The 23,314-nt window shown below is 46.0% G+C and overlaps 2 protein-coding genes across 6 annotated transcripts in view; both read left to right on the top strand.

Annotated features, from left to right (window-relative positions):
* Positions 1–991: 991 nt before the first annotated feature.
* PPIH (peptidylprolyl isomerase H) lies at positions 992–20,826 on the top strand. Of its 5 annotated transcripts, none has more exons than XM_032431327.1 (10): positions 992–1,176; positions 1,498–1,562; positions 1,882–1,905; positions 2,128–2,172; positions 2,437–2,479; positions 6,018–6,110; positions 9,334–9,421; positions 9,899–9,939; positions 10,680–10,768; positions 17,768–17,946. In XM_032431327.1, exons 1-9 carry the CDS (start codon positions 1,060–1,062, stop codon positions 10,746–10,748), a joined length of 585 nt encoding a protein of 194 aa, XP_032287218.1. In that variant the 5' UTR covers positions 992–1,059; the 3' UTR covers positions 10,749–10,768; positions 17,768–17,946. The 5 variants fall into 5 exon arrangements, with proteins under 5 accessions (XP_032287218.1, XP_032287200.1, XP_032287180.1 ...); XM_032431309.1 differs by lacking the exon at positions 17,768–17,946 and adding an exon at positions 20,098–20,826 and having other exon boundaries at positions 1,031–1,176; XM_032431289.1 differs by having other exon boundaries at positions 1,031–1,176; positions 17,744–17,946.
* A 1,928-nt stretch (positions 20,827–22,754) lies between these two features.
* The window catches only part of YBX1 (Y-box binding protein 1), an 18,585-nt gene continuing 18,025 nt past the window's right edge, over positions 22,755–23,314 (top strand). Inside the window, 2 exon segments of the mRNA XM_032431277.1 lie at positions 22,755–22,928; positions 22,930–23,056. Of these exon segments, the coding sequence (XP_032287168.1) occupies positions 22,890–22,928; positions 22,930–23,056 (166 nt within the window). The 5' untranslated portion in view covers positions 22,755–22,889.

Below are 23,314 nucleotides of genomic sequence, written 5' to 3'. Positions count from 1 at the left end.
AGTAACCAAAAATAAAGACATCTTAAGTTGAAACATTGAATTTTTATATGTAACCCTTGCTTCCTCAGGTGACTGACCTAGAAAGGATGATCAAAGGATATAGGACATAATAGCTATGATATCAGATATATGCTCTGACTCCAAACCTTGCCCCAGGTCACCTTCTTTCACTATTGAATCCCTACTATGGGCTATTCAATAGTAGGCATTAGAGCTACACCTGTGAAGACAGACAGCTTCTGCTTTCCTGGAGTTAATATGCTATTAGGTTGGAGGGTAGGCATGTGTGTGCGACAGGGACACAGAGGTGGGGAGACAGACCATATAATTTTGGATGGTGAATGGCATGAGGAAAATAAACTAGTGATGCATCTGAAAGAGTGGCCATGGGCTGCTTTAGGTTGAGTGACCGCTGAGCTGAGACCTGAGCTACAAGGAGTACTCCCTGCCTTCATTAAGACCTAGAAGAATGTTAAAGACAGTTAACAGCTAGTACCAAGACTCTATAAAGAGAGTATCCTTCTCCATGACCTTGAGGGACAGAAAAGCCAAGTATCATAATTGAGGGTGATACAAGATGAGGCCAGGTATGCGCGGCCAGATAATGTAATGTAGGCCTTTGTATATAAGGAATTGGATCTTATTCTAAATATGGGAAGCCAGGAATGATTTATAAACATTTATTTAAAAAGCTCTAGCTGCTCTGCTAGCGGCACGAATGAATTGTAAGTGACAAGAGTGAAAGCTTGTGGCAGAACTAGAACTAAAATTCTGGTGTCCTGACTTAACTGAAGGGCTACATATGCCAGGCTGTTCTAAGCGCTGAGGATGAACAGATTCCTGCCTTCGTAAGGTTCACAGACTAACGTGCAGGGATAAGAAACCGCATATATGCTGGCTCAGAGGTCCCGGCCCCGCCTACTGCCGCAACGCCCAGTTTGGGTGCCGCAGGCCGAGACACCTTCGCCGCAGGGGCGGGGCGCGACTTCCGGGGGGCGGGGCCTGGCCTCGGTTGACTCTTTTTGCGCCTGCGCCCTAGAGTAAACCCGCTAAGCGGGGATGAGGTTCGCCGGAACCCATGCCTCCGTCTTCTGCTTCCGGGTCGGAGCCATGGCGGTGGCAAATTCAAGCCCTGTCAATCCCGTGGTGTTCTTTGATGTTAGCATTGGCGGCCAGGTGAGGTCCAGGCAGCCACTGCGCCGAAGGGACACTGCACGGGGCCAGCCGGGAAGATCTCACCCACCCAGGGATAGCGGACTCGAGAATCCAGGAAACGAAACTGGACCAGAACCTACCGACCTGCGGGGCGGGGGCACGGGAGGGGGAGGAGGAGTCTTGCCCATCCTAGCGCCCCGCAGGGGCAGGGACTGGGCGGCACGGAAGGAGAGGCTGCGGAGGTGGCAAGGGGGAGAGAGGGGTCAGCCCCTCCAGTTCCCTGCTCGCTGAGGCCTTCATGGTCTTGGACCGGGTATTCTGACAATCTCCCGCCGCTTGCAGGAAGTTGGCCGCATGAAGATCGAGCTCTTTGCGGACGTTGTGCCTAAGACGGCCGAGAATTTTAGGTAAGGAGATGTCCCAGCTCTGCTAGATTAACCGAACCAGAAGCTGGACCCGGTACGCGTTATCCTCTGCCTCCCTCTATCCGTCCACTCGCTACCCTTGAGATCGGAGTCCTCTCTGTAGCGCTCTGAATAGTCACCGTTTTTACTTTTCCCGTGTCAATTTTGTTGTTAATTTGTATGCTTAGGTGTCTGGACGTCGGCTGGCCCGTTGGTGGGCTTGCTGGCGCGAATGTCTCTGCTCCCCCCATCCCCACCCCATTAAGGGCGCCGTCAGCTGTGATGTCACGGTGACTGAATCGTTCACTCATTTCCCTTTCAGGCAGTTCTGCACTGGAGAATTCAGGTCAGTCTCAGACGTGGTTGATTTCTCTGCTTGCTCTTGAATGGTGTCCTGGGGCTGCAGTGGGGTTTTGGGGAACCACCGGCAGGACTTGAATGATTGCTGGTGACAGTAATAGACTTCTTCCGACCATCTTTAGGAGAGTCCCTTGGCTCCAGTGGGTGGTAAACTGGACAGGCCTATGATTACCTGTCATCATTCCAAGTTTCTTTCGTTTTGTTATAGAAAAGATGGGGTTCCGATAGGATACAAAGGGAGCACCTTCCACAGGTAAGGCCTTGGCAAGCATCCTGCAGGCTTTTAGAATTACTTCCTTGGGGGATTCATCTCTTTAGAGGGAAATAAAACCATAGGATAATTCCTAGATCTTGAGAAGGAATGTTTTTGTGAACTCAGCAATTGATTTGAAGGCTTATTAAAAGCCAAAGTGATAAACATTTTATTTTTAAATCAATGTTAATCTAAAGTATGACTAAATCAATGTTTTTCTAAATGACAGAATCTTCTCTCAGGATCCTTTATTCTCTGTTTCAGGGTCATAAAGGATTTCATGATTCAGGGTGGGGATTTTGTTAATGTAAGTACTATTTCTTTGCTATCAAAGCCCTCTAGGAATATTGTTTTTTGTTATTGCTGCTACTACTATTTCTACTACAGGGCCCAGTCCTAAGGCTTGAAACAATAGCCAAGTTTGATGGGGGAGGAGGGTGATAGGAATGTCCTTTAGAGTTGCTGTCTTACTTCTTTTTATACCACTAGATGACAGACATCAGCACTTTGAGTCACTGACTTCCAAATCCCCTGGCCTTTTAGGGCCAGAAACCGAACTTTCCCAGCATACCTCTACATGATCCATGAGAGATACAAACTAGTTAGTCACATGAAATTTGGATAGAAATCAGATGCAATTTTTTTTTTTTTTTCTAAATGGCAGTAAGTCCTTTTTCAGTGAGCTTAGTGCTTATACTCTAATTCCCTTCCACCTCTGGTATCACGGTGCCTGGAAAGCTGAGTTTTTTCATCAAAAATCGATTAGTGGGCAAAGAATCAGAGCAACAGAGGTAGATCATTCTGGAGTGATGTTTTCTCTATTTACTAGCAGAGCCTAGGAGAATAGTTCTTCACTGTGAAGCATAACTTTTTTGTGACTAGACTGTATGTGTCTTTCATACCAAGCCTCTTCCCCTTCCTCTGACCTTGGAGGGTGCTTGAAGAAACCATATCTTCTTAAACCTACTTTTGTCCTTAGCCAACCACTTGTGTGCATGTGCATGGTGGTTTTTCTTATTAATATCATTTGTTTAGTCATATTGCTATTTTCTTGAATCTGGGAGACATTCTTTTTCCTTCATGTGTATATTTATTTAGTTTAACTCTTAGGAGTTTTTAAAGACCTATATTTCCTGTCTAGATAAGGTTACAAAGTGGCAGATTTTAGGTTGAACCAGGCTTTCAGATATGCTTTGTTTCATGTGTGTTATGTTGTAAAACTAGGACATTTCACCAGAAAATTCCAGAGTTTTGTATTCTCTTTAAAGAATGGAAAATAGGGGTGCACTAGGCCTGTGTTTCATGTAGCAACAGTGGTTTGGAATCAAGTAACTGCTCCCTTTAAACAGGGTCTGTCCTTGCCATTTCACCTCAGTCACTATCATCTGCTTCCCTTATTTATGTCACTTGTCCCTGTAGGCATTTAAGTTTGCAACCCCGGGCTACACCTGATGGTAGTAGGGCTTGGGCGACCATATACTTTGTATTAGCTGGTAAGGAGGGCTAAGAATCTATTCTCTTTCTTTCCATAGGCTCCTGTATTGCCATATTGTCTTAACAGGGACAGGACCAACTTCTTACTGGTCATTGCCAGGCCCATGCAGTCACTTTTCGATAGCTCCAGGGTCAGACAGCATAGTTGGTCAGCCAGAAGGCTGAATGTCAGCAAGAAACAATTGTTCAGAGCCACTCTTAGGAAAGAAAAAATGAAATGAGCAAGAAGCAGAAGAAGTAGGATTTGAGACCTTCTGAAGTTGGACCAAGAATATATGTTTGTTTTAATAATTTTTTTTTTTGGTTGCAAAAGTGCAAAAAAGAAAATAAGTCATCTCAAGGAATGTTGCTTCTTAAGGAATATATCTTGGCATTTTAGTTTAGAGCTGTCATTCTTATCATTGCATATGGATGTGTGTCAGACATAATTTTTAACAGACTTAAGATCATGTATATGTTGTAATTTTTTATACTTAATAATTGTCTACATTTTCCCTTGTCATGAAGTCATTCTTTATAATAGCTACGTAATATTCCATTACGAATAGATAACAAATTTATTTGATCAGTCCACTATTGTTAAAGATTTAAGTTGCTTTCTTTTTTTAATATTTATTTATTCATTTGATTTTTATTTTAAGATTTTATTTATTTGAGAGAGAGAGAGAGAGAGCACAAGCAGGGGGAGTGGCAGAGAGAGGGAGAAGCAGGCTCCCCGCTGAGCAGGGAGCCCAATGTGGGGCTCGATCCCAGGACCCTGGTATCATGACTTGAGCTGAGGGCAGACACTTAACCGACTGAGCCACCCAGGTGCCCCTATTCATTTAATTTTTAAGTCGCTTTCTGTTTTCGCTCTGAAAATTAATTTTGTCATTTTCCCTGGCTCCTGGAGAGCAATAAATAATGTAATTATAGGGAAAGATGCGAGAAGTGATCTGTCCCCCCAGGTTTATTGGGAAATTGGAAGTGAACTTGTTTTTTTCTTCTTTCTGTATGTACATAGGTATTTGTGTGTAGTTAAAGATAATAGCTCACATTTATATAGTGCTGTATCAGCTGCAAGGTCTTTTCTGATTGGATCTTCACGGCAGCAGTGTAAAGAGCAGGTGATTTCATCTTCACTTGATAGCTGGAAGAAGTGAGGCTCAGTGGTACGAAGTGACTTTCCCAGCTCATAAAGGATTGATCTGGAATTCACATCCAAATCTTTCCACTACACAGAGCTTGGTTTTACTAATTTTTAATCAAATAAAGGTTTGATTTTGACAGTTTTTTTCCTCGTCTGGCTTATGTTAATCCCCTTTGGTAGTCTTTGCCCCAGTAAGGGCCCCTTGATTCTTCCCTACGTCAGTGCTTTCCCTTTCTGCCATGCACCCAATATTCTTTTTCTTTACTAACTGGCTGGAAGAAGTTGGTCTTTTGGCACCCTCTCAGGAATTCTGTTTAAGGTACTGCAAATATGGCTTTGGCCAAGTTGCTTTATTATCCTGACTTAAGTTGGCTCACCTGAACAATGAGGAAGACGATAGTGCTTATTCGATGTGGTTACTGGAAGAGCGAAGAGATAATGCTAATAAAGCTACTTTAAGCAGAAATTAGGGATTTATGATAAGGTGTTTCATGAAACCCAAAGGAAGAAACAGAACTAGGAACTGGAAAGCCACATAAAACCAAGGCAGTCCTTTTTTTTCTGTTTCTCCAGTGCTCTGTGTGTTGCCTTCTCTTTCTGTTCTCCAGTCCACTTTGCAGAGGATGGTCACCCAGCTTCCAGGCTCACATGATAAATTCAACCTCAAAGAGAGCATCAGTCCTCCTTCACAATTCCCAGAGAAGGAACTTTAGTTGGCCCTGTATTAGCTGGGCATCTTCCCCTGGACCAGCCAGCTTTGGTCAGGAGGGTGGAATCTGTACAGACGAGGCTTGCAGGAGCCCATCCACCTGCAGAGCTTGGGGGAGTGGGGATAGTGGTCAGTTAAGTGGGTGATTGTATATGACCTCAGGCATGAGAGTCTTTGGGTGTGGCAAGGATTATGTATGTGATCATTGTACTGTTGTTCCCTACTCTGCCTGTGTCCTAACTGAGCTTTCTAGAGGCCCAGCTGTGACCTCTTTTACCCAATCTGTGCAATGCCCTGGTCAGTATATAGGCTGCAGGTGCCTTGGATGGGGCTGGCTTTGATTGTAAGATAGGGTCCAAGAGGTGTGACTCGCAAAGTGACCTTCAAGAGGAGGAGTGCCACTTAAAAAAGTTGGCTATGGTGCAGCAGCATTCCTCCTCTGGGTTCCGGGGGGGCCCGGGGGGTGGGGAGCAACGCTCAAAACTTGCTAACACTTCCTTTCTCTCTGCTCAGGGAGATGGTACTGGAGTTGCCAGTATTTACCGGGGGCCATTTGCAGATGAAAATTTTAAACTGAGACACTCAGCGCCAGGCCTGCTTTCCATGGTAAGTAAGGTCCAGTCAAGGTTTTGGGTTAGATTTTTATCCAGCAGGTGTCTGGGCCCCTCTTGAGGCCCGGTGCTGTCTCTTAGGATGGAAGCAAATTCTTTACTTCTCTTGTTTATCCCAGGACTCACCTCTGCCACACCCACCTCCTTCCTCAATTAGTTTTGATTTTGTTGGGCTGGAACCTCTAGCAGTCTGGGGAGCCACAACTGAACTCTGATACATGTTTTCTTACCTTTGTTTGAGCTGGGATACGTGGCTCAGCATCCAGCCCTGTTGCTCAAAGCGTGGCCAGTTGTGCTTTCAGGACCCAGAGTCCATGTGCTTGGCACCCCACCCAGCAGGATTCTCCCGGCACCCTTCTGTCTGTCTCAGGCCTCAGGGTAGGGTACAAGGTATAGACCTGATACCTGCCCTTGTGACACTTAACATCTAATGGAATCACACATGCAAACTGACAAGCCCAGCATAGTGTAGTTCACACCACCATCTATTAAGGTGAGGGCCCCTCAGGGTATGTAAAAGTACTGGGAGGGCCCCACGGAATGAGAGTCATTACTTTGAGGGGTCAGGCATGGCTTCAAAGAGGAGGGTGGCGTCAAATAGCAGGGCGGCATGGTCCAGGGTTAGAAGGTGAGGAAGGATGAGCACATAGGATGTGAATGGGGGAGGGAAGGACCAGTAGAGACACTGGAGAGGAAGATGGGGTCTAGCCCCTTAAGGGCTTCAAATGCCAGAATAAGGATGAAGTGTGTGGGCTTTCTTTGATAGGGTATGGAGAGCCGTATGCTTTTTTGAGCAGGGTTGATCAACTTTGTGATTTAGAGCCAAGCCCCTGGCTGTGGTGTGAGTAGCAGATGGGAACAGAGGTGGGGACAGAGAAGCCAGTTAGGAGGCTGCCATGAGAATTGGGCGAGACCTGCCCAGCAAACAGTGTGCAAGCTCCCTTTTCGGAAAGCCAGGCTGGGCAAGTGCAGGTAAATGTTGCAGGCATAGCTTAGGTGGGCTTGGATCTTCGCCAGGAGGGCCAGGACCTTCTAGGGGCATGCCATCTATGGAGGAGTCGGAAAAATGGAAGGAAACGTTGGTTTGTGCTCCCTCAGGCTGACGCTGGTGAAGTTGTACAATCACAGATCATGTGGCACACTTGTTTTTGTTTCCATCCTCCCCTAAATCCTAAGTTCCTCAAGGGCAGGGACTGGGCCTCAGTGGTCTCCAAGCCCTACTACCTGATACAGAAAGGCGCGGAGCAGATACCGATGAACAACCGAAAGATGATATGATAGCTAACATTTATTGGCCAGTTGCTCAACAAACATCATATTTGCATTAATTCATTTTAATCCTTTCAACATCCCTTTGAGATAGGTACAAATGAGCATACTGAGGCCTAGAGAGGTTATGTGACTAAATTAAGGTCACACGGTCTGTGGCAGAGCTGGGATTCCAGCGAGGTCATCATCTGGCTCCAGAGCTTACTCACAAAAGCAGTAAGCTGTACTGCTGAGAGAATGAGTAAATGAGTGGCTGAGGGCAGAGTGTCCCTTAAGCTATAAAAACTTAGATGACTATTCTCCTGCCTGCTTGCTAATAAACGTTCGTACACCAGCAGCAAGGTAGATTGAATGAATGCTTGATTGATTGGTGAAAAGAAGGAAGCAAAGAACTGGGAGCCCTGGGAAGTCTGTCCCTCATTCCACGGCATGTGCCTCCTCTGACTGGCTCAGCCATTCCCTTGATTTCATGTAGATGTTCGTAAGTACACGCACAAAACCCAAAAGTAGCCTATCTTACGTGGGGCATTTCTAAGTATAACATAAAATCCCTAGGGAGGTAATGAGCACGTTCCCCTGGACAGTGTCGTGAATGTATTTCATACACACTTTTATTCCTGCACAGCTGAACACAGAATCAACCAATTTAAATCCATGAAGTGTCCGATTACTGCTAGCGACCTATCTCATAATTTCCAGTGCTGCTTCAGTCATGTTAATCGTATGAGACCTGTGCTTTTAATAGTACTCTGTTTCCCATTGTCTACTCCTTTTTTCCTAAACAAGGGAAGTATGCAATAAAATGTTCACAGAGACAGACACTGTCACAAGGCAGTGCTACTGAAAGGTAACTTGGACTTGTTGATGTACAAAAGCCTGAATTTAGTATATTAAAGGCAGTTCTGGGGTATCAACATATAGAGTACAAAAGTACACTTCATGAGAAAGTCAAATAACGCTTTACAGAGTATCACTGTAAATACAATATCAAGATACCCTACCTGTGACCTTGGGCAAATCATTTCACTTCCTTCAAATCTCAAAATTCTTATCAAAATATCACTGTAAATTACGATGCAAAGTATCGTAATCATAGCCTATTTTATAATGCATTGTGAAATGTAATGAGGTAGAAACAATTTCAAGGAAGGAGATGGGATATGGCTAGAGACTTTCAGATTCTCAATTAAAAAAATACTTCTTCCTGTAAAATTCAATAATAAAGGATTTTGGGTGTAGCTGTAAAAAGCAAACATCAATTGATTAAATGCAGTCTTTTTCTAGCATGGCACTAGTGTAGCACCTTCTCACACCTTCTTAAAGTCTTTTATTACCATTGTTATGGTGCAGTATAAAGCTATTCAGACAAAAGAGCTTATGGCACAGGCAACAGGCTTTTTCTCCATGGTATCTAACTTGTAACTATAATCCAGGTATAACCAGTGTTGGATTAAATACAGCAAATCAGTCCCTGTGAACAATTGTTCCCATTTTTAAAATTCACACTGCAGGAGAACTGTACATTCATTTAAAGATCTAGCTCCTTGAGGGCAGTGATTATGTATCCTGTTTATCTCTATATCCTTGGATCCTAGCTTAGGATCTGGCTTATAGTAGGTATTTAGTAAGGTTTGCTGAAAGAAAGGAATCAGGGCTACAGGCTCTTTTGGGAATCCTTTTTTTTTAAGATTTTATTTATTTGTCAGAGGTAGAGAGAGTGCACAAGCAGGGGGAGTGGCAGGCAGAGGGAGAGGGAGAGGGAGAAGTAGGCTCTCAGCTGAACAGGGAGCCCTAATGTGCGGCTTGATCCCAGGATCCTGGGATCATGACCTGAGCTGAAGGCAGATGCTTAACCGACTGAGCCACCCAGGCTCCCCTCTTTTGGGAATCTTGCCCTTCAGCTAGCATGGCCAGGAAAACTCACTGAAGGTATACTTGGTTTCTGTCAGGCAAACAGTGGTCCCAGTACAAATGGCTGCCAGTTCTTCATCACCTGCTCTAAATGTGATTGGCTGGATGGGAAGCACGTAGTGTTTGGTGAGTCCTCTTCCTGTCCCAGATTCTGGGCCCCATTCACACACAGTGGGACTTCCAAATGAGCCAGTCCTCAGACTCTAGTCCCAAGAGTGCTCGACTAATGTAACTGCTCTGGGAAGGTGGAAGTGGTAGGAGGTGGGGACGACATGTGGTTAGAGCACCAGAGGGAAGAACTGAGGGGCTATCTGATGTAGTGTGTAACCACTTGGGTGATCTGTATGTCTGGGAGGGAAACCCGAATGGTATCACTTAAGAAATGCCACACAGAGGGAGCACGGTACAGGAGGGTTTTGCAATCGCCCAGACCTAGTACTCCACTCCTTCCTACCTGTGACCTTGGGCAAATCATTTCACTTCCATCAAATCTCAATTTTCTGTTGGTAGTATGAGGATCAAATGAGATGCTGGCTAAGAGTGGAAGCTGGAAACTGCTATGCAAATGAGAATAATAAAGTCTAGCTCATACTTTTCCTACAGGAAAAATCATTGATGGACTTCTAGTGATGCGAAAGATTGAGGTGAGTCCTGTTTTGATTTCCTCTATCTTGGCCATTCTGGTCTAGTAGCAGGAGTGTGTTAGGCCCAGTCTTTACTGCCTGCAGTTACATGGGCTCCCTCAGGAAGAGGGAGGAGTCCATGGCCCCTCGCCCCTCCCTGTTTTCTTGGCCTGTAAGTTTGCCTTTCTGATGCTCACTGAGGTTTGGCTTCTGGTGGCCCCTTCCCCTACTTGATAAAATCCTACTCAGCAGTGAAACCATGATCCTTTGTGACCTGGTCCCCGCTGCCTCTCCACAGCCCCTTCTGCCACCGCTGCCTCCAGATTCCAGTCTCGTCAGGCTATTAGCTCTTCTCTAAATAAATATGCCATACACATTCCTGCCTCTGAGCGTTTGCTTGTGCTCTTTCCTCTACTGGAATGCTCCTCTCCTTTCTTTTCCTCCTGGTGGGCCCAGCTCAAATGTCCCCTGCTGTGTGAATCCCTCTTGACCTGTTTAAGCAGTGGGTGCTTCCTCTGCCCTGTTGTGTAAACTGTGTTATAACTTACTGCATTGTTTTATAGCATAGGTATGCTTTTTTTAAAATGTTGGACATTTTCTCTTCAATCTGGATTATCTCTACCCTTGTGGTAGGACATGGACTGTTAGCATTTCAGTCCCTGAGTCCTCAGTCTGTAGCCCAGGGGCTGGCAGGCATCAGTACGTGTTTGGTGAGCGTGTGTGTCTGAGCGGATGAATCTCCACTGTGCTTTCTCTCCTAGAATGTTCCCACAGGCCCCAACAATAAGCCCAAGCTGCCTGTGGTGATCTCACAGTGTGGGGAGATGTAGTCCAGAGCAAGACTGATCAGGTACGTGTGTCTTTCTCCTCCTGGTTAGGAGACCCCAGTGAGGACAGCATGGCCTAGTGGAAGGAACTTTAGACTTGCAAACATGGGATTGAGCCTCGTTTCCTGTCTATGTGACCTTGGGGAAATCACTTCCCTTTTCTGAGCCTGTTTCTTCACCTGTCAAATGGAGACAGTCGCTATCTCAGGCTCATTGTAAGGAACAGAAGAGAAAGCGTTATTAGGGCATTTTACTTTTCTACCACTTTGTGGCCTACAGAGTATCAACCTGAATACCAGTAGGCAGTCTCTGACATCACTGTCACACTGTAGTTCCTTCCATTCAGTGCTCCTGCTGGAAGGACCTGGCTCCACTCCTGGGCGACTCCGGGCTGGGAGCAGCCTGGGCAGCCAGGAGACACAGCTGTCATGCCTCTCTTGTTGGAACTGATGCTCGGGGCACCTGGGGGGCGGTTAAGCGTCTGCCTTCGGCTCAGGTCGTGATCCCAGGGTCCTGGGGTCAAGCCCTGAGTCAGGATCCCTGCTCAGTGAGGAGTCGGCTTCTCCCTCGCCCTCTCCCTCTGTGCTCTCTCTCTCTCTCAAATAAATAAATAAAATCTAAAAAAAAAAAAACTGATGCTCATTTCCAGGCCCTGACTTTGTATCTGCTAGCCTCATAAGTGAACGCAACACGTTTCTCAGCCTGCACAGGCCCACTTCCTCCCCACACTCGCCACTGCCTGCTCTGTGCTGGGTGACAGAGAATTGAAAAATGCCTCTGTCTTTCAGGAGCTTATGGGGAGTAAGACACATTCTCAGAGGTGATCACTAGTAACCTGAGTGACGTTGCTAAGTGTGATCAGAGTTCAAGGGAGAAATTGATCAGCTAGTGTGGGTTGGTGATGTTTTGCCTTTTCTTCCTTCCTTCCTTCCTTCTTCCTTCCTTCCTTCTCTTTTTAATTTTCAAACCTGCAGAAAAGTTGGAAGAATAGTATACTGAACACCCATCTCCCTTTCACCCAGATTTACCAATGGTTAGTATTCTTGTGTTACCATTTTACTTTGACATTGGTTTTTTCTTTCCCTTCTTCCCTCTCCTCCCATTCCCTCTCCTCTCTCCTGCTCCCCTTCTTTCCCTCCTTTCTACCTTCATTCCGTCCATCGTTTTCCTTCGTTTCTTTCCCATTTGAAAGTTGAAGACTTCTTGACACTTTACCCCTAAATACTTCAGCAAACAACTCCTAAAAATAGCATCCTACGTGACCACAGTAATATTATTTAATATACATGTTCCAACTTCCCCAGCTGTCCACATAGTAACTTTAATAGCTCTAAAAAAAAAAAAAAATTCAATGAACATTCACATATTTTATTTGGTTGTTTATTTTTAATTATAAAAGTAACATAATACAACCTTGAGAAAACAGTTCAAGTCCTTGTCATTACCCCTCCTCCCCATCCAGTCCCACTTCTGTCCCAGGAGGTAACTGCTTTCAGTTTGATGTATGTCCATCAGGGCCTTTTCTATGCCTATCTTATTTTGGGAGGTTTTGTTTTTCCTAAATGTCATCATACTATTTTGTTCATTTGTTTTCCATTTGGCAGATGTCTTGAAGACTTTTCCTCTTCCATCACATAAAACTACTTCATATAAAAACAAACTGACAATATGCTATGTTTGTAGCATATAGCTTATTTTACCCTTCTCTTATGATTTGAATAGTTATAAATTCTGCATCTTAGTTCTCTATTTTAAATGTTGTGACTATTTTGTCCAGAACATATTTTAAGCAAAAACTGGCATTGTGTTGCTTATCTTAACTTTGGTGATATCCTTTGTTAAACAGAAGTTCTAAATTTTGATGAGGTCAGAATTATCAGTCTTTTGTCTTATGGCTTTTGTGGTTTTTGTCTTGTTTTAGGAAGGTCCTTACTATCTCAGATCATAATGTCTTTTGTATTTTTTCTAATATTTCTATGGTTTTATTTATATACTGTAAAAATTACCTAGAATCTATTTTTCTTTTCTCTGACTTTTTTTCTGAATAGCGATCTAGTCAAATGCCAGACCATTTTAATAACTGTACCTACCTCTATCTGTGACTTATTTTGTGTTCATAGCATCTGGCACTTACAGGCATTCATTAAAAATTTATTACATGAGTTAATAGAGAGGGAGAATGTCAGGCATTTTAGGCAGGGAACTGGTGTGAGCAAATGCTGAGGCAGGCATGCACAAGTGTGTGCTAGAAGCTGCATGTGGTCCTCTCTCTTGTCCAGCCAAATGGTCCCTTCTGAGGCACGGTTGACACCCTGAGCTTTCTTTTCTGCCAGTACTGGAGGTCCCTAGGGCTCAGCCCGCTCTCCCTCTTTGGTAGTGGCTGGCGTTTCCCTCCTTCTCCCACTTCTTTCTTTGCTGAACCTAAGTTGAGCTACTAGGTCCTACTAAGGATTGACCACTGACCACTACCAGAGGACAGAGATGGAAAGAATAGTGTTTAGAAATTTTTTTTTTTTTAAAAAGATTTTATTTATTTGACAGAGACAGCGAGAGAGGGAACACAAGCAGGGGGAGTGGGAGAGGGAAAAGCAGGCTTCCTACGGAGCGGGGAGCCCGATGCGGGGCTCGATCCCAGGACCCTGGGATCATGACCTGAGCCGAAGGTAGACGCTTAACAGCTGAGCCACCCAGGCACCCTCGTGTTTAGAAATTTTTTGATTGGGCCTTCTTTTTTGTATTTTTTTGAGTCCCTTATAGAAAGTTCGTGGAAATCCTTGTTGAGGGCTTAATTTCTGAGGGTGGTGATCACAACCCTCCCCTCCTCATCTCTTATTAGCAAAGGGCAAAGTAAACCTTTGCCCCCATGGAAGCCTCTCTTCTCAGCCTGCAACCCAAGCAGAACAAATTCCACAAGGGCCATTTGACGTTCCAGAGGCTTCTTAGACCAGAACTATCCAATAGAAATTCCTTTCTGTGATGGTAGAAATGTTCTGTATCTATGCTGTCCATCATGCAGCTCTAGCCACATGTGACAGTTGAGCACTTGAAATATGTGGCTGATGTGACTGAAGGACTGAGTTTTGTATTTAATTTTAATTAACTATAATTGCAGTACCTCCAATTCAGTCTCCTACCCATGACTTGCTCAGAACTGAATCTTTCATAGCTAATACTTAGAGGCAATATCATAATGGCAGTTATCATTTATTGCATACTTCTTGTGCTCAAGTATTGAGCTAAGAACTTGAATTATCTCATTTAACTTTACCAAAAATCCTTATCATAAGTTTTAAGGTGTTAGGGAATCTAGGTGGCCTAGATTGACCTAAAGGGGCTCCACTTTGGGTTTCTCAGTAATGTGCTTTGGGAGAAAGTAAGGAAAAGTGGAGATTGGGGAGCAGGGCATCATCCCATCATTTTTCTTCCCAGCTGTAAAGTTATAAGCATCTCTAATTCCTGTGGGAGTGTTTCAGATCCCTTAGGTTGTTTGGGGCAGGATAATGGTTGACAGCTAATATAGATGCTGTTTTCAAACCCTACTGGGCAGTATTTCTCAAACATCAATGCACTTATGAATCACCAGGAGAGCTTATTAAAATGCTGGTTCTGGCTCAGTGGGTCTGGATGGGGCCAGAGATTTTGCATTTGTAACCAGCACTCAGGAGGTGCTAATGCTAACTTTGAGTAGCAAGGCTATAGTGGAATAACAGAAGCCTGCTTTTTAATCGAGAAGCCACCATATTCCAATAAGAAAAGACCCAGAAGGAGATCCTCTCTTGGTGGCACTGTCCAGCAGGAAGCTGCTGCATTCAAATCAAGATATCACCTAACTGCGCATGTGAGGCCTTGTGTCTAGGCACTGGAAATCAAAGAAGTTGGGAAGGAGATAGCAGACAGCGCAGTGACTTGATCAGCTCTACCTCCCTAGGAAGCATTTCTAGAACTTCTTCTGGTTTCGCCTTAGGTCCTGACTTTGGTTTTAGTGAACATGAAGTTCTCTGTACAACTCTCGATGTAGAAACCATGGTTTTATCTCACTGGGCCCTGTGAAAGCTTTTTATGATGAATTTGGTTAGGTATACATAAGTGAACCTTGGCCCTCAGGATCCTCCTGCTGCAATCTGAATCAGGTTCTTTGCTGCTTACAACCACTTGGGGGCTGGTGGAACCTCTGTTTGGAAAGCTTGAGAGTCTCTTGGAAAAGGGAGTGGCTGTGAGCTCTGGCAGCCCAGCTAAGTCTGAATCGCTGCTCTTCCAGTTATCCCCACACGTGGTACCTGTAGCAAGCAGTAGATCGCTTTCTTCTGTCATTGTTTCCCAAATTTCCCTAAAGAATCAAATCACTGGGGGACATTTTGTTAAAGCTACTAATTCCCAGATCCCTTCCCTGGAGAGTTCGGGTTGAGTGAGTTTGAGGTAGGATCTGGGATGCTGTGTTTGTAACAAGCATCTCAGATGCTTCTTATCGGAGAAACATGGGTAACACTGCTCTAGGTAGTGCCGTGATGAGTATCCTTTAGCATTTGCATCTTAGGAAAAATATGTAATTAGTGCCACACATCATTTTACCGTGAGGCATTCTTAAAGTTCAAATGGTGATTAGGTTAAAAATTAATTGTACCTGTGGGTGGTGGCTAGAACAGTGGGGAAGGTGCTGTGGGAATGACTGAGCTTTAGGAAACACTGTCCCCCATTCTGGGATTGTGATGTGATATGTTCCTGTAGAGGAAGATGTAGATGTTATATGTTCCTGTAGAGGAAGGTAATGGGCTATGTTGGTGGCACACGGGCTGGTCCTTCATTCCTTCCACAACTACGCACTGAGGTAATAAGATGGGTCCCCTGCCACATAGGAGGCTGCAAGTTTGAAAAGCCCAGTTCCTGCCTTCAGGGAGCTCACAGTCTCTGGGGGAAACTGCCCATGACAGCACAGTAAAGCACTGGACTGGAGGTTCAGAACGGAGTAAGGAAAGCTGGAACGCCTGTGCCTGCCTGGAGCAGTGTGGGGAGACTACAGAAGAGATGATGCTGTGGCCGAGTACGTGAAAGAAGAGAACTTCTCAGGTGGCTAAGAACGGGAGGGCATTCCAGGCAGAGGGAACAGCATGAGCAAAAGCACAAAAGCAGGAAACAGCTGCAAGTGTAAGGGAAACTGCACATGATGCCATATGGCCAAAGCAGGAAGGTATGAAAAGCAAAGGGTAAGATGGTAAGGCTGGAGGAGGCCAGGGCCAGTTGTGAGAACCAGTGCAGGCTGAGATGCTCGTATGTTATCCTGAGAGTGGGCTTTGGGCACTAGGCACATTTTTTCCCCCCTGGGGTGAGAGTCCATCATACTCCAGAGATTGTCAGAAGGGAGCCTAGCCCGGCCCTCTGAAAAGAGCCAGGCCACCAGGAGCCACTGGAGGATTTTGAGCAGAAGAACATTGTGATTGAATTTTCTTATTCCGGAGATGATTCTGGCAGCAATGTGGAGGAGAAGCTGAGGCCAGTGAGGTGTTTAGTGCAGCAGTCCAGGCAAGAGAAGAGGTTCCACATGAAAACACAGGTCTAGGGAGCACCAGAGATTTGGCAGCAAATATTTGCATGCCTCCTGGGTGTGTGACACTGTTGTTCCCTGCCCTGAAAGGCAGAAGCCCTGCCAGCTAAAAAGGGAGGGGAGGGAGGGAAGAATGGCTTGATTCCAGTCCAATCCAGTACAAAGGCAGAGCTCCCAGCGTCGTAATCAGGTCTCACACACATTGAGGTACGCCGGTCGGTGAAATACCACATAGCCTTAAAAACAAAAAAAGGTAGATCTGTATGTGTTGGCAGATTTCTAGGGTATGTTCGTTAAGTGACAAAGTCAAGATTTAGTATATTTAACTATTCCAGAAATTACTGTAGTGAAATATAGCCAACTGTTAGTAATGGTTACTTGTGTAGTGTAGAGACAGCAAAGTTTCTTTTTTCCCCATTTCTGTTGTCCCATGTATGCTTCAATTTTCTGTATTGAGCATGTATCTTATAATAGAAATACATACTGTATATCTGTAGTTCTAACTGATCCTAGTTGCTCCCAGCTGCTCCCAGGAGCATGTGGCTACCATCAGTCTGAATCACTCCCTGGTCCCTCCGTCTCCTCCCAGGTCTAGGCGCAGTCAGCAGTGCCTTCCTGGGTGCTTCCACAGTACTTGGTTCATCTCTTTATATAGCATCTAACATAGCATATCACAAATGTGTTGGCCTGGTTTTCTGTAGACGGAAGTCCTTGAGGCAGGGACCATGCTGACTAACACAGTGCCTGGTCTAGGATAGAGCTTAGGTCCTAGGGCACCATGGAACTTACAAAGTGCATTTATGCAGTTCTGTGCATTCTGCTTGGGGGCCCAGGTTTCAACTTCTGTCTGAATCTGCAGTATGACACCGGGATGTACTTTCCCTTGGAGGGAAAGGGGCGTGGCCGTGTTTAGGGGGAGGGAGACAGAGTAGTTTCTGAGTCTACTCACTGTGTTCTTTTAGTAAAGCTAACGACCAAGGCCATAAACCAAGGGTGTGGACTTTACTTTCTCTGTAACACTGGGACCAAAACCTGCAAGGAAGAAAGATTGCTCTTTGTTCTAGAGCTCCACAGAGAGCCATTGAAGTCTGGCAAAAAACACACAGACTTTGGAGCCAAGTAGACCAGGAAACCCCATCAAACCATTAAACCCCTTGGGACCCTAGTTTCCTCTTTTGCTTGATTACAGATAATATATACTGCACAGAGTTTGTGAAGGGTAAATAAATGAGATGATATGTGTGGCCATAAAATGTTAGTTTCTTTATTTTTGGTTCTTGTGTAGTATACCTCTCAACTTTATCCTAGGGAACCAAAGGTCTGACTGAGGGCAAGAGTCAGACCAGTTCTGCTCTTTTGGGAAAAGAGGATTAGGAGTGTAGAGAAGAGATGGGAGTATTGTCTCATGGAATGTTCCCTTCCTGTGCCTCTGAGCTGCTATCTCGTCCCTCCCTAACAGACCTCCACCTCTCTGCCATTGTAGGCCTTCCCTTGCTCTGGGTGGCGCTCTTGAGTAAAATAATCCGGATTGGCCCCTGTGTTTGCTTCCCTGCCTGCTGCGGCCCTTTTTGATCAAGAGACCTTGGAAATGTCACAGATTCAGAACCCAAGATTTTCTGTTTAAGTTTTCAATTGTAAATAAAGTTTTGTTTTGTTTTGGTACACGTGTTGTTTTTATTTTTATTTTTATTTTTTTTAAAGATTTTATTTATTTGACAGAGAGAGACACAGTGAGAGAGGGAACACAAGCAGGGGGAGTGGGAGAGGGAGAAGCAGGCCTCCCGCGGAGCAGGGAGCCCGATGTGGGGCTCAATCCCAGGACCCCGGGATCATGACCTGAGCCGAAGGCAGACGCTTAACGACTGAGCCACCCAGGCACCCCAACACGTGTTGTTTTTAACCAGTTGTAATGATAGCCTGTCTCCTCATGCCTTAGCTTCAGCTAGAAGGACTGGCTGTCGAGGCTAGCATGGACCAGAGCCAAACCGTCACTGTGGTTAGGTGATGCCTCAGACTTGCAAGCAATTGTAGCAGTCCCTTCTTGGGTTCCAGCTGATTGGGCAAAGAAGGCAAAGCCCCAGGGCTATAAGCACAATTTATTCCAAGGATGTTCCCAGTAGGTTCTGTGTGGTTGGTTCTGGAACCTGTGGGGTAAGGGTCACTAAGGTGGGATATTTTTGGATCGGAGACCATTTGGTAGAATGTGTCTACTCAATCATGATGAAGTGGGAATAATTGACTCAAAAATCTTGGTTTCAATATGGGGTCATTTTTTAAACAGTAGAGGTTTTGAGAAATTATCTTCCCCTTTCAGAGCCTCAGTTTTCTCATCTGCAAAGTGGGGATAATAATACCTATCTACTTCATAGCATTGTTGAAAGGGTCAAATAAGCAAATGGATATGAAAGCAACTTGTAAACAGTAACATGCCTTGGAAAATGCTTATCTTGAAAGGACATAGCCCAACACAGAAAGATCCCACCGAGCATAATGTTAAAGAGGTAAAGAGAGTTCCCTGGTGTTCCTTTCATGAGGCCATTTCCATGCCATTCCTCCTTTTTCCCTCTTGGCTTATGGGCAGGGATGACTCAAACTCCTGGCAGTGGCAGAGGTAGCACAGAGCTGACTTCTGTGACAATAGAACCTGGTTAAAAGTGCCATTTCAGTGTATTGGAGTACAGGGAGCTGGTGAGATATATAAGGGCTCTACAGTATAGATATTTGCAACTCTCTATAGCTAGGTAAACAAGGTTCAGGGACAAAGTGAAGAAAGGACTGACCTAGTGGAGGAGAGATCTTTAAATAACTAGACAAGGTGGAATTAGAGAGAGGAAGGAGGAGGAGCAGCTCAGATCCTGAGCTGACATTCTTATGATGGGCCATTCATTCGAATTCAGTTATACTTGGCACCTGCATTCTAGGCCAGTCTCTGTCCTGGGCACAGGAGCTGCAAGATGAGTAGGATGTGGCCCGTGCTTGTGACATACAGGAGATAGGCCCATTTCAATTCAGTGTGGTATTAGAATGTGACCCCTTACAAAGGCAGGGAATTCGGTTTTGTTGTTTTGTTTTGTTGCTATGTCCCCCAGCACCTAGAAAAGGTAAGTATCTAGTAAGTGCTCAAGAAATACCTGTTGCATGAATGGTAGGTACAATGGTATGCTGTGGGGGAGGGGGGTAGCATGAAAGGAAGAGGTAACATTTGAGGTAAGTATTGACAGATTGGGGGCTTTCTAGGAAGAGGACCTGTGTTCTTGGGCCAGAGTCTATTAGAGATGGAGGACAAGGTGAACATTATTTTGCAAAGGAGATTCTTGGAATGAACCTTGGTTTCATATCACTTACGGGTGGCCCTGGAGTTGTCTAAACTGGTCACCATGCTGAGCACTGTGGCAGGGGCTAGCAAAACTGGAGTGGAAAGCTCCCACCTTGGCGCAGGGGTTGAATTGTGACAGGAACTATTTACCCTCTAGTGCCTCAGTGCCATCTCTGCAGCGGTATGGAAACTCGTTTCTTAAATAACTCATCTTTCTGCTCCTGGAACATGAAGAGAGCTTAGTGAAATAACTGGATAAGTAATGATACTTTTAAGTAACATTTTAAGGACAAATGTTACAGAATTGATATTTCTGTTTGAGAAGCCATCCCTTCAAACCAGTTACATAGGGAAGGTTGCTCATTTATTCAGAGGTGCTGCTCCCATTGTTCTAAGTGTCCACTTTGGGAAAAAGGTCTGAAACCTATAGGGCACACTTTTAAATGTCCCCAGTGTTGGCAGAACTGCCTTTTGAGGAAACATTTTCTTTTTAACAGTCAAAAGTTATCTGGAGCTGGAACGGATGAATAGCAGCTCTAGCATCTGCCTATTCTGTGCATACACATTATTGCTGCAAGCCCTTTTCACCTGGATTACTGGTGCAGTTGCCCAGACAACCTCTCTGCTGTCAGTACCTTCTCCAGTCCATTTTCTATACCATGTTATTCATAGAACAAAATTATTAAGATACTGTGTGTCAAGTACTAGTCCAGATGCTTCAGGAACTCAGTCTGAGGAGAGGAAGGTTTAATTAATGCAACGCAGTGTGTTAGGATAGGAGGGTCTCCTAACAAGGTAACATCTGAGGCAAGGCCCAAAGGATGAAGAGTTAAGCAGTCAGAAGAAGGGAGAAAGGAAGAGTTATATGTAGAAGGAATAGTATGTGATAGCTCAAAGGAAGCAATGGCTCAAAGATCACCTGGAAGGTTGAACGAGGAATGTGAAAGAAGTGTCAGAGGTAAGTTTGGAGAAGTCGTACAGGGTCATGTAAACCACAATAAGGAAGTTGGACAAACCTAAGGCAGTAGTAATAAGACTGTCATGATCAGATAGATGTTTTCAGAACACTCTGGATATCGTGGTGGAGAATCTTAGAGGAAGAAAGAGGTAGAGAGTGGCTAGGAGGCCACAGCAGTGCTCTAAAGTGAGGGGTCAGCAAACTGGTTGGCAGGTCAGATCACACTCCCTGTTTTTCAGTGGCTCATAAGCTAAGAATAAGAATGTTTTTTAAATGTTTAAATAGTTGAAACAAAAGAATATTTTGTGATATGTAAAAATATGAAATTCGAATTTGTGTCCACAAATAAAGTTTTTTTGGAACACAAGTGCACTTGTTTATTGTCTGGCTGCTTTCAGGCTCTAAGGTTGAGCAGTTGAGACAGAATTGTCTGGCCAGCAAAGCTTAAAATATTTGCTATCTGGCCCTTAGAGAAAGTTTGCCTACTCCTGCTGTAAGCAATAGATGATTGCCTATACTAGCGTCATGGAAGTAGGAATGAGACACTCTGGTTTGGCATTTAGAGATTTTTAGGACTGATTCAGGGAAGCCTTTAGGAGGTGGAATTGACAGCCTAGATGATACTGCACTGGCCTACTGTCTCTCTACTTACATTTTGTCCCTCTACAACCCCTTCCCCACTCAGTAGCCTTTTTTTTTTTTTAAGATTTTATTATTTGACAGAGACACCGCGAGAGAGGGAACACAAGCAGGGGGAGTGGGAGAGGGAGAAGCAGGCTTCCTGCTGAGCAGGGAGCCTGATGAGGGGGCTCGATCCCAGGACCCTGGGATCATGACCTGAGCCAAAGGCAAACGCTTAACGACTGAGCCACCCAAGCGCCCCACACTCAGTAGCCATTAAAAAAAAATTTTTGCCACTCCCTACTTAAGAGTTCTAAAATTACCCTTCTCGCTGTTGCCCTTAGGATAATCTCAAATAAAATGTTCCTAATTTGAACCTGCCTACCTCTATAACCCAAGGTCTTCATTCTAGTCTGACTAGACTACTTTACTTCTATTTCCCCCAGACCCCGTCTTCTTGCCTCTAGGCTTTTGCATAAACCTCCTAGTGCCTGGAGTCAGCCCTCCACCTTCTTCCCACCTCCACTCCCAAAATGCTTTGTGCTTTTGCAAAACTGGAGTGTTTGGAGTTTGGGGTATTTAAATTTCTGCCTTCATTCCTAGACTGAATTTAAGGCAGAAACTGAGTCGTGAACTAGTGCATCCCAGCCAATAGTAGACCCTTAATAGAGAACGAATGAAGGTAGAGGACTTCAGCTACATCAGGTGGCAGCCTCAATTATAAATCATTTGTGAGATGAGGATCGTAATTCCTATTTCACATGGGTGTTGTACGGATAAAATGCAAAGAAAATGCCCAGCTTGCTCAATAAACGTAGACTGAAATTAAATCTGATTTGTGGCCAATACAGAAAGACGTGACTACTTAACGAGACAGTTCTTTGCCTGGTAAGATGGTTCAGAAGGCAGGTCCCCGTGGAGTACACCACCACCCTCCGCCCTAAACACGCTGAGCAGGGGCGGTCTGACGGACTGCGTGGTCCCTCCAAGGTGACTGCTCCGCCAAAACGGACGCTCTTTGAATGCATACGTTTAAGTCTATTCCAGAAACCCTCGCTGTGCCGTGAGTACACGGCCATCGTAGAAAACAGGGCTCAATCCGCAGTCTAAGGTCACAAGGACCACATTTAAAACAGGGAGAGAGGAAGGCCTTCCCTCCACATGAGGCTAAGGTGTCGTCGGGTCCCCTTTCAAGCCCCCGGATCAGGCGTTTGGCAGTCCCCTTCCTTCGGCCCGGACCTAACCCTGGACGTGGGGCCCACCCGCCCGCGTTGCAGCCTCGTGAAAGTCATGTTCACTCTGCCCGTCCTCTCGGGTACTCTATGGTTCTCGTGGTGCCTCTACTCTAATTCTAGTTCCGGTCTCTATGGCGGCGGCGGAGGCAGGAACGGTTGTAGGTCGGCCGAATTAGCCGCCTAAGAGCCAATGAGAGTGGAGGAGTGATAAAGTATTAGCCAATAGAGGCCAGGAATCGGGGTCAGGTGGTGAGATTGACAGCACTGTTGGCCAGTGAACGATGCTTGGGGCGGGTCGATCGCAGGGCTTATCCCGCCCGTCCCGCCATTCTCGCTAGTTCGATCGGTAGCGGGAGCGGAGAGCGGACCCCAGAGAGCCCTGAGCAGCCCCACCGCCGCCGCCGGCCTAGTTACCATCACACCCCGGGAGGAGCCGCAGCTGCCGCAGCCGGCCCCAGTCACCATCACCGCAACCATGAGCAGCGAGGCCGAGACCCAGCAGCCGCCCGCCGCCCCCCCCCGCCGCCCCCGCCCTCAGCGCTGCCGACACCAAGCCCGGCACCACGGGCAGCGGCGCAGGGAGCGGCGGCCCGGGCGGCCTCACATCGGCGGCGCCTGCCGGCGGGGACAAGAAGGTCATCGGTGAGGGCCGGACGGGGACGGGGGTGGGGCCGTAGGGAAGCCTGGCGGCGGAACCGTTACCCGAAGCGGGGCGAGCCGGCGGGCGCGCGGCCGGCGGGGACCGACTCGGCGGCGCGCGGCCGCCCCTCCCCCAACCCCCCCCCTCGCGCCCTCGCGGACGCCAGCCCGCCCCGGTCCGCGTGCCCGGTTAGCGCGCGCGCGCGCGGGCCGCCTCTCGCGCCCCTTGCGGACCCCGCGCGGCCGCGCGCCCCTCCCCCC

The sequence above is a fragment of the Phoca vitulina genome, unplaced genomic scaffold (genome assembly GCF_004348235.1).
Source record: "Phoca vitulina isolate PV1807 unplaced genomic scaffold, GSC_HSeal_1.0 scaffold2, whole genome shotgun sequence".
Classification (NCBI taxonomy): Eukaryota; Metazoa; Chordata; class Mammalia; order Carnivora; family Phocidae; genus Phoca; species Phoca vitulina.
Note: the sequence above shows the minus strand (reverse complement) of the source record. Positions and strands in the feature narration are given on the sequence as shown.

Excerpts from the sequence above, each read along its gene's own strand:
- PPIH (XM_032431309.1), top strand. The coding sequence starts at position 1,060 with ATGAGGTTCGCCGGAACCCATGCCTCCGTCTTCTGCTTCCGGGTCGGA. Across the intron at positions 1,906-2,127 it reads TTCTGCACTGGAGAATTCAG|AAAAGATGGGGTTCCGATAG; the intron begins GTCAGTCTCAGA and ends GTTTTGTTATAG. Across the intron at positions 2,173-2,436 it reads AAAGGGAGCACCTTCCACAG|GGTCATAAAGGATTTCATGA; the intron begins GTAAGGCCTTGG and ends TCTCTGTTTCAG.